This window comes from Leptonychotes weddellii, chromosome 5 (genome assembly GCF_054177405.1).
Source record: "Leptonychotes weddellii isolate Sample4059 chromosome 5, ASM5417740v2, whole genome shotgun sequence".
Classification (NCBI taxonomy): Eukaryota; Metazoa; Chordata; class Mammalia; order Carnivora; family Phocidae; genus Leptonychotes; species Leptonychotes weddellii.
The window spans coordinates 54,232,260-54,249,143 of NC_138373.1; the positions used below are offsets into that span (position 1 = coordinate 54,232,260).

Consider the following 16,884-nt stretch of genomic DNA (forward strand, 5'->3'; position numbering starts at 1 on the left):
CTTTTGATCAAAAATGCATAATCTACTTTGCTTCTTGTTTTTTTTTCCCCAAAGAATCACTCTTGTTCTCCAACTTTGTAGAAATATAAAGGGGAAGTTAAAAACTTTATACAATATTTGAGTCTTTAAAGTTATGGATATCCGACAGTAATCACTTCTAGTAAAGACCTTGCCATTCCTAACTTGCCATTCCTAACTGCCTGACATAAATATATGGAAGATTCTTTAATTAAAACCATAGAGATGTAACGAGTACAGCAGCACAAAATTTGTGTCAGTTTGCTTTTGGATGATATTTATTTGCAGCGGCACATAAGATTTTAATAATTCTGTCAAATATGTTTGTGGATAATTTATTAATCCCTCAATTGTTTAGGTACAGTAAGAACACACGCGCACTATATGTATGCATATATGTGTACACACATATATATCCGTGCAGGAAGGCATCAACTGCCATATCCCAGAAATGACAATGAAAAAGGAAAAATAAGAATTCTATCATTAGTTGCCCACAGTCTCACTCACAAAAGGGTAATGCTGGGAGGTTAAGCTGTTGAGTAAAACAAAACAAAACAAAAAACCAAACCAAAAACAAAACACAACACAACCAGTTGCCTCAAATGGGAGCTTCCCGCAGGCTTTCGCGCTGAGGAACAAGGAAGACGAAGTTTTCGGGATCCCTCGGGCCGGGATCCCGACACCTTCCGCCAACGCCCCCCCCCCGCCCCCCGCCAAGGGGGTCTTTCAAGGAACGCTCCCGCGGAGCCCCGCAGGAGCTGGTGACAGACCTAGGTGAGCAGCGAGTGGAAGAGAAAGCACCGAGCGCGTCCACAAAGCGCCCGGGCCGCCCCTCTCGCCGAGGCGCCGCAGCTCTCGCGGCTGGCGCAGAAGGAAGGGCTGGACGGAAGCCGCGGCGCCAGGGACTACAGGGGTGGCGGGCGACGGACGGTGGGCGGCTGGGCGCGCGGGCCGAGGCGCGAGCCAGAAGGCAGGCGGTGAGGCCCCGGGCTGGGAGGCCCGCAGCCCGCGCCGCCGCCCCGAGCCGCGTGCGCGCGCGGCCGCATCAGCTGAGCGCGCGGCGCGTGTCACGTGGTGCGCGTGTCGAAGGTCACGGCGCGCTCACAATGGAGCTCTCGGAGTATGTGCAGAAAGGCTTCCAGATGCTGGCAGATCCTGGCTCCTTCGACTCCAACGCCTTCACGCTTCTCCTCCGGGCGGCTTTCCAGAGCCTGCTGGACGCCCAGGCGGACGAGGCCGTGTTAGGTAAGCCGCTCGGCTCTGAGCTAGATCGGCCTGGGTGGAGGGGCGCTCGGAGAAGAGGAGCGAGACCGAGCGAGAGGGGAAAACCCCGGGAAGAGGAAGTCTCCCGGCTTTGCCCTTCGCTCCGGACGGAGTGTGGGGATGTTAACCCGGAGCGGACCCTGACCATTGTTCTGTTCCCAGTTGGCACCTGCACATAGCCTGCTACACGTTTCTGGTCTGATTTCTCCTCCCAGTCTCTTTGTTCCTTTGTAAAGCCCGTGTTCAAGTCTTGTTTGTGGCCTAAACATGTAAGGTGTTCAGCCTGGTCTGAGGCAAAGGCTGGTTGACACTTGGACTTCATCAGGGTAGCTCCCTGCAATTCAAGCGTTCAGTGCTAGGCTGGCAAAGGTTTTAAAGAGTCTGTTTCCAAAGTAATTACTAGGTCACGTAGTCTTGACATTTTCCAACTTAGAGAATACCTCAAGTTCCTGTGATCACTCCAACACACTAGTTAAGTATGTTTTGCACAGGTTCCACGCCTGGAACCTTAAAATATGGTGCAGAGTGTTTTGTTCCGCACCAGTTACCAGGAGAGGAGTCTCTTTTAAGTGGTCCGGTCAGTGATTGCCGAGTGCCGTGTCAGTATGGATTGAAGGCATATTTTAAGACAGATCGCTTTTAGATCATTTTCTTAAATATAAATATCCCAACAATTCAAATTTTGTTTTTTTCTGTAGTTTCATGATCTAAACACTTGTACAAAAAGTATGAAAGTGGAAGTTCTTTAAACGAAAATAGTAACCACCACCTGGGTTAATCTCAAAAAAAGGATAGCTGTCAAAATCTGAAAATATTTTGAAAATTGTGTTTTATATTCTGAACTCGTTCCCCGCCTCTGATACGTTAATGTCCTTGGAGCCAGTTATCCTAAAAGTAACCATTCTTTAGAGGGAAAGTTTATTCATTCTTAAATTTACACCATGTAAAATATTTATCTTATTTTCCTCTGAATATACTGCAACCAGCATTGTAATGACCACTGTGTAGTTATTTTTTTTCTTTGGGGCTACAATGTTTTTTTAAAAACAGTAGGAAATTAAGGCAAAATAAAAGAAGGTAATTGAGACTGGTAACAGCAGAATTATTGATGTGTGTTCTTTTTTGTTTTCCATTGACCTTGTTGCTCCTCTCATTTACTTATAATTACCAGTCCTTATAGTTGAATTCTTTTTGTGTTCTTGTTAAAGGGGATTTTTGCCCAAATGAAAATATCCATTTTAGAAACATGACTATAAAGAATTTATTATCACAGGCATCACTAGCAATTAATTTATTTTAGATCACCCAGACTTGAAACATATCGATCCTGTGGTTTTAAAACATTGTCACACAGCAGCTGCAACTTACATACTGGAGGCAGGAAAGCAAAGAGCTGACAAATCAACTCTAAGGTACAGGATTTATTTAAATATCCATTTGTTTTCAAATAGTACCTTTAAGATTCCAATTTCAGTTTTTTAAAATGGACACTAAACTTTGGCTTTTTTCCCCCCTTTAGCACTTATCTAGAAGACTGTAAATTTGATAGAGAGCGAATAGAACTGTTTTGCGCGGAATATCAGGTTACTTACTTAAAGTTTTTTAAATTAACAATTACTATTTTTCTTCTCTTTGCAAAGATGTGTTTTCTTTCTTTCTTTCCTCCCTCCAGAATAATAAGAATTCCCTAGAAAGCCTACTGGGAAGGTAGGTACTGTATAAGGTGTCAAGCTGAGCCACTTTTCACTTGCAGGTATGAATGGAGAGTGCTGGTGTGAAACAAAACAGGGAAAAAAGACAGGGATCTTGACCAAAAGAAAAGGGGCCAAAGGGCAAGTGAAACAATTGAAGTTAAGCTAATGTTTTTAAAGATAAAGTTTATTGAGATAATTTTTAAAATGCTCTTTTACTCTTCAGAACTTGAAAATAAAGTTTAACAATGTTTTAAATTCAGAGTAAATTGAAAATGTGTATGTGTGTGGGGGGGAAGTAGACACCATTCTTGGTAAAAATAAATACTGAAAGTTTTTATGTAGATACTATGTACAAAATTATCATTGTATTTTTTAGTATAGGCAGATCTCTCCCTCATATAACTGATGTTTCTTGGCGTTTGGAATATCAGATAAAGGTAAAGTTTAATAACTGTTCTCTAGGGGGATTTAGGGAACTTTAAAAAAAATAGAGTTAAAGACTGAAATTATGTATTGTGTTGTTTTAGACCAATCAACTTCATAAGATGTACAGACCTGCATATTTGGTGACCTTAAATGTAGAGGTATTTACATATAAGCCTTATCTAAAATTTAAATTTGAAATGAAATTTTAAATGTCCTTGATTTACATAAAGAGCATTTTTTTTTCTTCCCTAGAATACTGATTCCCGATCCCACCCAGAGATTAGTTTTAGTTGCAGCATGGAACAATTACAGGTACAGTATTAGGATCTGTGAATATACTTCTCTGTTTATAGATGTTTAATTGAGAATTATGCCTACAGAAAGTTCAAAAGAAAAATTATCTAACCATCTGTCAGCAGATAATGAAGGTTGGTTAAGAATTTAATAGGAAATGGCTTCAAAAGCAATATTTTAAAGTAGGCTTCACTTTTGAAATTAAGATGTTACTCATAAAGAATTGGTTTTATATTTGCTTTTCCCTCTGATTAAGATAAATTTCTGAATTGTAGTATTGAGTATTGTGGTATTGTAGTATTCCTTCTATTTGTGATTAGTTTGCGCCAATAGGACAAAGCAAAATTAAGAACATGTCTTTGAAAATGTCTTCTTTGCTTTCAGAAATTGAATTAAACTTTCAAACAGGATTTTCAATAATTTTTAAATGACTTTTTATAAAGGAGGAAGTATACATAAAATTCTAAAACTCTTTATATTGCCAATATAAGACTGGAAAAATTCAAAACTACATTGGTTAATGGACATGATAACGAATTTATTTCTTACCACTTAAAAAAATGAAGAGCATTACTTGAAATTTTGATGAATTTTGAATTTTTCAAAAGGCATCTCCTGTGGAATTGTTTTAATGTAACCATTAACCAAACTTTAAACTTTCAGAAAGTATGAATACAGTATAGTTTTTTTAGGTAACTTGAGAAATTTAGTTTTGAGATACCTTGCCTGTTACGAGGATTCGATTGGAAATTATATTTCAAATCTGAGGGAAAGTAGCCCACTTGAAGATGAGATATTTTAGAGGAAAACCTTCTTTTGATCGATAGTGGTTTGTCAAAGGTTAAAATCCTCGTGAATTTTAAACTCGTTTAGAAAGTGCCCCGACTTTTTTCTTGCATCTTTCTCAAACTTGGATACTTCTGTCTTGTGTTTTATCCTAAAAACGTGGTATTATAAACGTCTTTTAGGACTTAGTGGGGAAACTTAAAGATGCTTCGAAAAGTCTGGAAAGAGCAACTCAGTTGTAACTTGGGGAAGTTAACGATCTGCCCCGGTCTAGAGGAAGACCAGGAACGCCTTGTCGTCGGCCGAACCACCGTTTGTGCGAGCTGGATGTCCTCCTCTTAAGTAGAATTTTTTTTTTCCTTTTGGATTTATGCCGCTCATCAATTTTGACACTTTATTTTTTTACACTTGTAAAAGAGTTGAGGGAAATTCTGCCTAAGTATTTCAGACATCTTTAGTATAAACTGTACATTGATCCCATTTTGATCTTTCTCAAGTCTTACAAAAGGAAGTAGACAGTATTACACTCTGAATAAATAAGTTGTTCCCACAAAAAGAGTGGTGAGAGTTTGTTTGGATCTGAGTTTGTGTGTTAATTATTACTTTAAAGACATACATACGATTAACGTTAACTTTTAACGATCGCCTTTTCTTTGGATTAAAGGTAAACACAGTGAGAAAAGATGCGATCTCCGGGGTTTGTTGAAGACCCCAGCTTCGGGGCTTGGGGAGCGGACGTGGTTGCCCCGCGTCGGAAGCCGGCCGGTCCCGTTACCTGCGCTGGGGGCGGGGGGGGCTCGCCCGCAGCCGGACCCTCGCCTGCGGGACTCCCGAGGCCCGGCCCGGCCAGCCCCCTCGCGGAGCCCCTACCCGGAGCGAGCCACTGCCCGCGCGCGCCCCGCCTCGGCCGCTGGCGGGCGGGGAAGGGGGCCGGCGCGGCCGGGGGAAGACAGGGGCGGGCGCTGTTGTTTCCGCGAGCCCAACTCGGGCGCAGGTTCCGCGCCGCAGCGCCGGAGTCTGGGCCTCAGCCCGTTGGGCTGGCGGGGCCGAGGCGGGGGCGGTGGCCGGGTGCTCTCCTCGGCGGGAGCCAGTGGACGTGTGCGCCGCGGGCGGAGGCGGGCGGCGGAAAGAAAGAAATAACGGGGGGTGGGGTGGGCTGAGCGGTGTGCGGGGCCGAAGCGATGCCCGCTCCGAGAGCAGGGTGGCGCGTGTGGCGCTGTGGAGAAATGCCTCCGCAGCCGCGCCAGCGCCGCCGCCGCCGTGCAGAGCGAGGGGGAGGAGGGCCGGGTCGCGCTGCTCGGAGGGGAGGGGGCGGCCGCGGGCCCGACTACACCGACACTAATTCCCAGGCCGCCCTTAAGGAATGAGGGGAGCACGTGACCCGGTGGGGGGGCGGCGGGGGGAGGGGGCGGGCGGACTCTGAGCCATTTTGGAGCCGGTGTCAGTTTCCACTCTGCCTTCAGCGGTGCATTTTTTTTTTCCACCCTCCCCTCCCCCCTCCTCATCCTTCCTCCCCTCCCCCCGCCTCTCCGCTCGCACACACACGGCGCCCCCCACTCGCCCTCCTCCCCCCACAGCAACTATGAAATAATAATCGTAGTATTAAAGGCAGAGATCGGGGCGAGACAATGGGGATGTTGGCGAGGGAGCCCCGATCCGGATTAGAAACACCTCCCAGCCCCGCAGAATAATACTGATCGCGCCCCCTCCGCGCGCTCCCTCCCCCGAGTGCGGAGCGGGAGGAGGCGGCGGCGGCCGAGGAGGAGGAGGAGGAGGAGGAGGAGGCCCAGGAGGAGGAGGCATTGGAGGCCGAGGAGGAGGAGGAGGAGGCCGCGGAGGAGGAGGAGGCCGAGGCGGAGGAGGAGGAGGAGGAGGCCGGGCTCGGGAGGCAGCATGAGCCGAGCGCGGCGGCCGCGGCTCCTCTCGGCTGCGCTCGTTGCCCATTGACAGCGGCGTCTGCAGCTCGCTTCAAGATGGCCGCTTGGCTCACATTCATTTTCTGCTGAACGACTTTTAACTTTCATTGTCTTTTCCGCCCGCTTCGATCGCCTCTCGCCGGCTGCTTTTTCCGGGTACGTAGAAGGCGAGGCGCCTCCGGGACTGGACCGGGGGGCGGCGGGGGCCGCGCGGGGCTCGGGCCGGCCGCGGGTGGATGGGGAGCGGCCCCCCCCGCGCCTCTCCCGCGCCGGCCGGGAGGGCGCTGACACCGTGGGCGCCGAGCCCCGCGCCGCTGCCCGCCGCCGCCCGCCGGTCCCGCGCGCCGCCCGGCCCCGCGCGCCGCCCGCGCCCGCGAGCGCGCGCCCGCCGCCGCCCGCCGACTCCCGCGGCGCCGGGACCGACCCGCAGCCCGCGCCGCGCCGCCGCCGCCGCCGCCGCCAGCCGGGCTCGGCGCCGCTCCAGCCGCCGCCCGCTCCAGCCCCGGACGCGCCACGCGCGGCCCCACGTTTTAGTTCCTTTCTCCCCCGAGCGCCCCTCTACACCCTCGCGACGCACATGGCCCCCGAGAAGAACACTTCTATTTCCAGTCTCTGCGGCTCTCCCCGCCACGGCGCCCTTTGTTGAGAGGTAGATTTTGATGAAACGGGGACGGGTTCCTGAAATCGGGAGCTGCTCGGGTCAAGTGGCTTCCCTCTTCTCCCGAAGAAAGGGCTTTTGAGGGGTTTAAACATCCAGAGAATGCCCTCATTTTATAGGGACGGGTTACGTGGGGGGCAGCGATCCCGCCAAGGTGGATGTTAAACTGGAAAGAGCTCAAACAAAAATGTTATTAACTTAAGTTGGAGGGACACTTGTGTGAAATTGGATGGCTTGTAAGATGGCGGTTCCCAGTTGTTTCCAAGGTCTCCTGCATTTGTGTTTAAAATGGTAAAGTTTTCAAGGTGTTATTTGTTGGGAGTCTTAGATAAGTTCTCTAAACAGTACTTGGGACGTGCGCACTGGGAAGTGGGCATTTCAAATTTGGAGCTTTTTTTGGAGTGATGATGGTGACTGGACGTTAGTCTTGCAAGAGGTTTCCATCCACCCCCCCCCCATTCTTTTTCTCTTTTTCTGTTTTTCCTCCTCGGTGACTGCAGTTTTTCTCTCAACCTTTACTATGGGATGCACTTAGAACCATGACTTGAGTCCACTGCGTTTTATAGGTTTTGCTAAATGTTAGCATAGGTCATGTGGTAAAGAGATGCTTTGGAAAAGGAGCACCAAAAAGTTGACTACATATGTTTACATAGTCTTTTGGGTTTGACAGCGATATAGCATGATCTTTTCCCCAGAAATTTACAGTTAATGATTGGAAGTAAACAAGTAGAGAGACTTTGATCATTCCCAATTGCAATAAAAGGATTTAGTGGGCTTAGTGGTCACGGTCCAATATTTGAAAGAGAGGTATGTATTTTAACCCCTTCTCTTAAAGTAGGCAAAATTCTGGGCATGTTTATCCAAATCCAAGAGTAGGTTGGTGGTACCTAGAATGTTACGAGTATTCAACATATATTTTATAGGAACCTTAACCCTCAAGTTCTGAAAACACATTGTAAGCTATAATAAAGACTTGAAAGTTAAGAATGCAAATTGTTGACAGTATATACTAACTTACGTGACTATGTTAATATTTGAGTTTTATTTTAAGTAGACCGATCATTATCCCTTAGAGATTGATTTTATGAACAAATTTACAAACTTTTTAATATTTGAGTTCATTCCCATACATTTGCCCCAGAGTGCAAAGGTGTTTGAAATAACCTACCTGTGCAAATTATATGCCTAGTAACAGTATCTTTAAAGCCATATGAAAGTCACTACGTATGCATGTGTGTACACACATATGCTTTTGTAAAAAAAAAAAAAAAAGCATTTAATTGTACTTGATAAATTCATTAGTACTATACCACCAAGTTCTGGGATGTGCATTAAGTACCCAACTAGGCAAAATTCTCCCTAGGAGGCAAGTTAACCCAAACTTTACCCATACTTCTACTGGGCTGTGAACCACAACTGGGGTTATGGAGTTCATTTGCATTTCTTAGATTGCAATAGTCAAGCTGATTGTTAACATGAGAACTTGCTTCTGTTTTGCTTCATTTTGACATTACTGGTGTTAGGCCTCCCAACTAAACTGATAGCCCTTACCGAGTATGTTATAATGGCAAGTTTTAACTATTGAGTATTTTTACTGTGGTACGTTTGGTGCATTTTTACTTGCCTGCCTGGCAGTTTTCTGTGTTGGAACCTGAAAGGCTTTCATTCCTAAGGTGCAAGAGATTGTTTCTTAAATCTGTCAAGCATGTCAGACGTTTTGGAAGTCATCCTTAGGTTGCCAGGACTTTCAAGTTGTATAAAAAGATAAAGAACTGATTTTTATGTAAGTAACAAAGTGATATTTACTAGCATTATAGATGGTAATAGGACTGTGGCCAAATTCTTCAGAATTGAGAAGAGTTGTGTGAATTAAGACTTAAGATGAATTTGGAAAGGTTTTAGTCAAGTACCTGTGACATAAATGTTAAGAGCTAACCAGTAGATTACTCTCCACTGAGGTTTGACTGTCCTGTGTATTTGTATTTGTGTTTGGTGTTTTCTGTGCAGTGGAGAAATAAAGAGCTATTTTTATTGAAGTCCCTTCCTAAACTTGATGTTCGGTGGCATTAGTGTGATATGCTTTCACAAGGAGACATAAGTATCACCTTGCTACCTTTCTAGGAAAGGTTCTGTGGTTTCACAAGGAGAGTTTTCTTTAAAAAAGTTTGTCTTTAGTCAACCACATGGATTTAAATATTGCTACTCTTTAGGGACAGTGCTCCACCCACAACTCCTCTGCAACTCCACTTAGATTTATTTTAACAATATGTTGACAACAGTCTTGTAAACAAGTAATCCAAAGATAACTGAGGAATCACACATGAAGTTTTCTGGTTGAAGTTGCCAGTTGCCACTATGATCACTTTCATAAAAGAGACTTTGTTTTGTTTTTACCTTTTTTATTACTCTGAAGCTGTTAGTTTCAGCCATTGAGGTATGTTGATTGGTATTTCCTTCATTAAAATTCCCTAAGAATTAAAACTTCAGTTGCATCTTCCAAGTTTCAAAGGTTCCTAGATTTCTATTGAAAGCGGTTTTGAGAATGTACTTCAGACAGGTCTGGAAGCTTGGTCCTATTTTAGGTTCTGAAATGATTGAAGTGGGGGTAAGAAATATATTTTTCAAGAGTACTACACGAAATAATTGACTTCCCTGATTGTCCGCTGGTGTATTGTTGCTGACAGTTCCCCACCGTGACTTTTCTATAATATATGGTATCTTTTGGGAATATTATTCCATCGTGTGGGGATTTGTATGGAGATTAGGTTGAGAAAATGACATTTGTTTTTCTCTCCTATGTTGCTCTGGGTTGACAAGGTGTTGATTTAGCGTTGGGAATGGACTGGTCACATGGTTCTTTACATATTGTCACTACCGTACCGATTAAAGTAGTTTGTCTTGCCTCCAGCATAGTTCAAATAAAACACAAGGCTTTGCCCCCTCCTTGTCTTCTTGTAAAACAGATTTCACTTTTTAGCCTTAGTAAAACTTTGTATCGCTCATCTAATCTGCAAGAGAACTTCATACTGGAGAAGAAAGCTTTAAAGAGGTTCAGTTCAATAAACATCTCTGCAATCTGAGCCCTGACGGTTTCGGGCTAAGTGCACAGTTGGCAATTCTCAAAAGGTCCCTTCGTGAAATTTTTGACCTAGTGATTGCTAACAGGAGAGACCAAGTCAAGATCTGAAAGAAGCTCTTCGCACCGAGTCGACTTGGAAAGAGGCCCCCAAGAGTGTCCGAAATGGCCGAGTGCGGTTTGCATTCTCCTTTACCACTCGCACACTCCGGGCCCCCCAGGCTGCCCGCCCGGTTGCCGCGGGCCGGGATCCTGCTCCCCAGTGCCGCGGGCCTCGTGGGGCTGCCCCACCCCCGAGCCGCGCAGCGCCGCCCGCACCCCACCCCGCCCCCGCGCCAGCCCCGCCCCCGCGCCGCGCCGGCCCCTCCCCCGCGCCCGCTGCCGCCGCCGCCCCGCCGCCCCGCACGCCCGCCGGAGCTCCGGGCTCAGCCCGGCTTCGCGCGGAGTTGCAGCGGTGGCCGGATGCCAAGTGTAAGTGTAAGTTGCTATGGAAACCCCGACAGAGGCGAGTTCCGAATCCGGAGCGAGACGGAGCCCCGGGCGCCGCCGGATCCGCCCCTCGCATCCCGGCCCCCGGGCGTCCGCGCGCTCAGGCCCCAGCTCGAGGCCGACTGGAGGTGCTCCTGCGGCCCCAGCACCCAGCTCCGGAAATGCCAGGGATGCAGATAGGGCAGAATTTGTTTTCCCTTTGTATCGCGTGAAAACGTGCCAGGTTCTGGTTGCTGGAACCGCCTAAAACAACAAGAACCCCTGGGAAGCCAGGGCATGCTCCCGGATTTTCGATTGAAGATCCATAAGGAAGTTTTACAGTAAATTAGGAGATCTGGAACAAGCTCTGGCGGTTGGTAAATATCTGCTGGGACTGCGTGGCGTGTGCAGCAGCCGGGGGGCTGCTAGGCTAGAGGAGGAATGGAAGAAAGAGACCCGAATATTCTCAGCTCCCAGCCCCCACCCCAGACCTTTTCTTCTCCCTCCTGGAATGACCTGAGGGACCAGAAGTTACTTTAGTTGAATCCTTTTTCATCATTTCACTATAATTGATTCAGGTCTGATTAGTAAATTCCTTCTGTAGAAAACGTTGGGACAGTCCAGCTGTACAGTGTTAAAACGAGTTTTATGAACTCAGCATTTCAGAGCATTCGGTTACTAGAAGTTGGGAGATAATCTCGTTTCTGTTTCTGTGGATTATGGCCAATATTTCTGTGTCTTGCAGGATACTTTATCAAGCAGAAATGCATCGAACAACTAGAATCAAGATCACTGAGCTAAATCCCCACCTAATGTGTGTGCTTTGTGGAGGGTACTTCATTGATGCCACAACCATAATAGAATGTCTACATTCCTGTAAGTACAAAGTTTTAGACCTTTTTGTGTGTGTCATGTATATTTCACATTTCTTTCTGACGTTTGAAAACTATTGACAATTCCAGCAATCCTTGAGAATGTTTGTACAAAGTGATGGAGTCATTTTCTACTCTTGCATTTGGTTAATTTTTGTTAATGCATAGTTTAAAGGTGTAACTATGGAATGTATAAGTGTTCCAAGAATGTTAATTGAGTTCATCGGAAATACCTTTTGACATTTAGCATTTTGCTACCACTAGTTCTCCATTTTTGACCCTAATTTCACTGCTTAGCATCTAATTTCTAAACTTAAAAACTTTGTTTTTCTACTACTAGTCTGTAAAACATGTATTGTGCGTTACTTGGAGACCAGCAAATATTGTCCTATCTGTGATGTCCAAGTTCACAAAACCAGACCACTACTGAATATAAGGTAAGAAAAGGTTTAAAATTATTGTCTCTAATTGTTATTGGAATTGCATAATTTAGTGAAGGTTACCCTGTTTTATTTCTTCACACAAAATTTACCGTTGAATCTCCACCTAGTGTGTGTGTTTTGTGAAGGTTGCTCTTCATTTCTCGACATTTTAATGATGACTAATTTTAAGCAAAGTTCGGTATTATTTAAGTGGATTTTAAAGGTTTTTAAAAAACTTTTTTTTTAAAACCTGAATTAGTTCTCCATTTCTGCATTGCTTTACTGAGTTTATGACAGGCAGGAATGAGTGTGTTTTAAAGTGTTTCCATTTTCTTCTCTCTATTCTCTTTCATATTAGCTAATTTAGTAACTTGAAAGGCATACTTCTCTTGATTCAGTGAAATGTGAAGAATTTTTTAATGAATGTAAAAGTATTTTTCCACTGATTTAAAAGATACTGCTAAAGAATTTTTATTCTCATAATTGTTATCTTACTGATGTAGACTCTCACAATCAAGTAAAATACTACAAAAAAAACAAAGAATCTATAATAATTTATGAGCATTTAAAATTTTGCCATTATAATTAATGATTTACTTTTCTAATTCTTTTTCAGGTCAGATAAAACTCTCCAAGATATTGTATACAAATTAGTTCCAGGGCTTTTCAAAAGTGAGTAACGTGCTTACAAATGAATTTTTACAAAGTATTTCATCAGGTTTACCTGCTATAACAAATGTTTAAGTCTTTTTCCCCCCCCCCCCTTTAGATGAAATGAAGAGAAGAAGGGATTTTTATGCAGCTCATCCTTCAGCTGATGGTAAACTCTTTAGAGAGGGAAAAGACATTTTATTTGGAGGGAGAATTTATTAATAATATATTAAAATTGAATTTAACTTAAAGTACCATTTCCATTTTTCTACATCTGTAATATTTTAATTAAATATTTAATTTTAAAATCGAATTTCAAAATGTCTTTATAGCTGCCAATGGCTCTAATGAAGATAGAGGAGAAGTTGCAGATGAAGATAAGAGAATTATAACTGATGATGAGATAATAAGCTTATCCATTGAATTCTTTGACCAGAACAGGTAAATTCTTTTGGAAATGTGTTTTATGCTAATCTGTTCATAGATGCATTGTTCCACTAATAAAGTTATGTTTCTTAGATTGGATCGGAAAGTAAACAAAGACAAGGAGAAACCTAAGGAGGAGGTATGTTCCATGTCACAAAAACAAACAGAAGAAACATTGTTTGGATTCTAGATTTTATGAAGGTGTATTTTGCCCTTTAGAATATTCTAAGGCCAGATGATGCTGTCAAATGGGAGAAAATGATCATATTTGATGTTTAAGAGTGATTTATATGCGATAGTAAGTAGATAGAATTTACTTTATATATGATTATTCTTACAAAATGCTTTAAAGAATTAATGTTTAATGCTTTGATGTATTTAAAGTTTTCTTATTATATTAGCAATTGCCTTATTTTGTATTTATAATAGTAAACTCAAAGTATAGTTGAGAATTTAGTCAATCTCAGTTTTGGTATTCATACTTTTTATCATATTGAGGCAATCTAATGGAAATTTTTTTCTTACCCAAAAGTTAGGAATTTTAAAAAATAACTTTTCTAAATGTATTCTTAGGTGAATGATAAAAGATATTTACGTTGCCCAGCAGCAATGACTGTGATGCACCTAAGAAAGTTTCTCAGAAGTAAAATGGACATACCTAATACTTTCCAGGTATCTACTTTATGGTTTTTGTGCATTTAATGTGGATTTTTTTTTTTTTAATTTAATGACTTTTTTCTTTTTGGATTCTGAACCCTAAAAAAGCAACAGATTTTTTTAAATTTAGAACTTAGTTGGAACTATCTCTTAAAATGTTTAGTATGAATTTTGTTTTATGCTATGAAAACAAATTCCTTAGTAATTTCAGGGAATATTTTTCCTCATTTGAAGTGTCAAGAGGGAGTCTTTTCTTGTCCAGATGTTTGAAGAGAATGTTTGTTAAAGCTTTTTTGGATTGCATTTAGATGACAAAAAAAAAAAAATCTCGATTTATCTTTGTTCTTCATGGTACTTAGTAAGTGAAATATTATTTTCCAATAGATTGATGTCATGTATGAAGAGGAACCTTTAAAGGATTACTACACACTAATGGATATTGCCTACATTTATACCTGGAGAAGGGTAAGTAGCCTAACTAACACTCCGAGAGTATTGTGGTAAACTGTATTTAAAGAGGACTGATTTTTTTTTTCCTTTTCACTTTGTAGAATGGTCCACTTCCTTTGAAATACAGAGTTCGACCTACTTGTAAAAGAATGAAGATGAGTCACCAGAGAGATGGACTGACAAATGCTGGAGAACTGGAAAGTGACTCTGGGAGTGACAAGGCCAATAGCCCCGCAGGAGGTGCTCCCTCCACCTCTTCCTGTCTGCCTAGCCCCAGCACTCCCGTTCAGTCTCCTCATCCTCAGTTCCCTCACATCTCCAGCACTATGAATGGAACCAGCAGCAGCCCCAGCGGTAACCACCAACCTTCCTTTGCCAATAGACCTCGAAAATCGTCAGTAAATGGGTCATCAGCAACTTCATCTGGTTGATACCTGAGACTCTTAAGGAAAAAAAATTTTAAATCCCCGATTTATATAGATATCTTCATGCCATTACAGCTTTAGAGATGCTAATACATGTGACTGTCGTCCAATTTGCTTTCTTTTGTAGTGACATTAAATTTGGCTATAAAAGATGGACTAGATGTGATATTCATATGGACGTTAATGGAAAAGATTGTTCCTCTAAAGAATTGGTTTCTGAGAAAGCAGGCAAGATGTTTTTCTGTGTGTTAGGCAAGATGTGAAATGGTTTCTGTAACCATTGTTCAGATTTGAAAAATTCTGCAGTGGATATAAACATTGGGCCATAGTTTGTTAATCTCAACTAACGCCTACATTACATTCTCCTTGATTGTTCTTGTTATTATGCTGTTTTGTGAACCTGTAGAAAACAAGTGCTTTTTATCTTGAAATTCAACAAACAGAAAGAATATGCATAGAATAATGCATTCTATGTAGCCATGTCACTGTGAATAACGACTTACTGCATATTTAGCCATTTTGATTCCTGTTTGATTTTTACTTCTCTGTTGCTACACAAAACCGATCAAAGGATAGTAAACTTCAGTTTTACAATCTGTATGCCTAAAAGCGGGTACTACCGTTTATTTTACTGACTTGTTTAAATGATTCACTTTTGTAAGAATCAGATGGCATTATGCTTGTTGTACAATGCCATATTGGTATATGACATAACAGGAAACAGTATTGTATGATATATTTATAAATACTATAAAGAAAATATTGTGTTTCATGCATTCAGAAATGGTTGTTAAAATTCTCCCAACTGGTTCGACCTTTGCAGATACCCTATGTTTGAGCCTTATCAGCATAGAACATTTTTAATGTGGATCTCTAATTCTAAATTCTATTCCATTGGAAGCAATTGGCAAATCATAATACTGATTTTCTCTAGTAATTCATGTTTACTTTGAAAATTAATTGTTGCAGTAAAGAAAAACTTTAAAGACTTTGGAAACAGTGTCTTCATTTCCTATTGCTTTTGATGGAATGAATGTGTTTTTAAAGTGCATATTGATCACTATAATTCTAAAACAAATTTTTAAGTAAACCAGCAAATTGCTGGAAGAAGGCATTTTATCTAAAATTATTTTAACATGGTTTAGCAGTTACTTCAAATTTAAGGAGTTGCTTTTACAGTTATAAACAATGACATATGCCCTCTCTCTAAAATCTTGAAATAGAAGCAATTTATTTTTAGCTTCTCCAGATATTAATTTTTAAATAGAGTGAACATGCTGAATTTAAAATATGAATAACCACAACCGTTTTCAGTTTGTGTTTTGCTTTGGTCGAACTTGGTGTGTGTTCATCACCCATCAGTTATTTGTGAGGGTGTTTATTCTATATGAATATCGTTTCATGTTTGTATGGGAAAATTGTAGCTAAACATTTCATTGTCCCCAGTCTGCAAAAGAAGCACAATTCTATTGCTTTGTCTTGCTTATAGTCATTAAATCATTACTTTTACATATATTGCTGTTATTTCTGCTTTCTTTAAAGATACAGTAAATGAAGTTTTATGAAACCACAAAATACATATATTTTTATTTTGACCTAAATTTGTACAGTACCATTGTAAGTGTTTCTAATTATAGATGTAAAATTAAATCTCATTTGTAATTGGGAAAATCCAATAAAAAGGATATTCATTTAGAAAATAGCTAAGACTTTAATAAAAATTTGATATGAAAAGCACAATGTGCAGAAGTTTTGGAAACCCTACTGTGGATTACAACAGGTAAACTAAAGAGAATCCATTGCTGTCTTAAATAGTGATGTTGCTAAGAAGTCCGTGCTTTGTTGTATAATTGCTTGAAAGCCCAACTGAAAGATGTATCTGTTTATTTACTCTACAATCTTTGAAGTAAAAGTTACCCATGTTTGCCAATTTTGGTGAATTTAACTCATTTTTCTAGGCTTCTCAAGTTTTTCATGATGTTATCTAAGAAAAGTTAGTTGATGGAAGTTTCAAATGATAGTTTTACTTTGGATGATCATGTATGTATATAAAGAATGAAAAAATATTTTTCAAAGACTAAAAACTTCAAATGCTAGTGGACCTGTCACTTGACTTGCACAAAATCAAGTTGTGAGATCAACATGGAACTAAAAGACTTAACATCTCAACCTTTTTATGATGGACTTATTTTTGAAATTGCTTATTAAAAATCAGATCTTGCATTTATGGCTCACTTAACACTGTTTTACCATACTTGAAAACATGCATTTATTTTGTTTGAAAGGATTTTTTCCCCTACTCCATTTGAAAATTTCTTAAGCGTTAAAGGATATTTCATCTAAAATGTCTTTGTCTTTTAATAAAACAGAAGAAAGATT

The 16,884-nt window shown here is 41.7% G+C and overlaps 2 protein-coding genes across 7 annotated transcripts; both read left to right on the plus strand.

The window, feature by feature from the left end:
- The first annotated feature begins 1,073 nt into the window (after positions 1–1,073).
- COMMD3 (COMM domain containing 3) lies at positions 1,074–5,040 on the plus strand. The gene is made up of 8 exons (XM_006729790.3): positions 1,074–1,266; positions 2,585–2,696; positions 2,804–2,867; positions 2,957–2,991; positions 3,355–3,415; positions 3,506–3,562; positions 3,657–3,716; positions 4,667–5,040. Exons 1-8 carry the CDS (start codon positions 1,128–1,130, stop codon positions 4,724–4,726), a joined length of 588 nt encoding a protein of 195 aa, XP_006729853.1. The 5' UTR covers positions 1,074–1,127; the 3' UTR covers positions 4,727–5,040.
- Positions 5,041–6,315: 1,275 nt separating this feature from the next.
- BMI1 (BMI1 proto-oncogene, polycomb ring finger) lies at positions 6,316–16,435 on the plus strand. 6 transcript variants are annotated; one of them, XM_081820732.1, is made up of 10 exons: positions 6,316–6,556; positions 11,348–11,478; positions 11,815–11,911; positions 12,513–12,568; positions 12,642–12,716; positions 12,880–12,988; positions 13,067–13,112; positions 13,547–13,645; positions 14,015–14,095; positions 14,182–16,435. In XM_081820732.1, exons 2-10 carry the CDS (start codon positions 11,367–11,369, stop codon positions 14,509–14,511), a joined length of 1,005 nt encoding a protein of 334 aa, XP_081676858.1. In that variant the 5' UTR covers positions 6,316–6,556; positions 11,348–11,366; the 3' UTR covers positions 14,512–16,435. The 6 variants fall into 6 exon arrangements, with proteins under 6 accessions (XP_081676858.1, XP_081676864.1, XP_081676859.1 ...); XM_081820738.1 differs by having other exon boundaries at positions 12,666–12,716; XM_081820733.1 differs by lacking the exon at positions 6,316–6,556 and adding an exon at positions 6,901–7,049.
- The last annotated feature ends 449 nt before the right edge of the window (positions 16,436–16,884 follow it).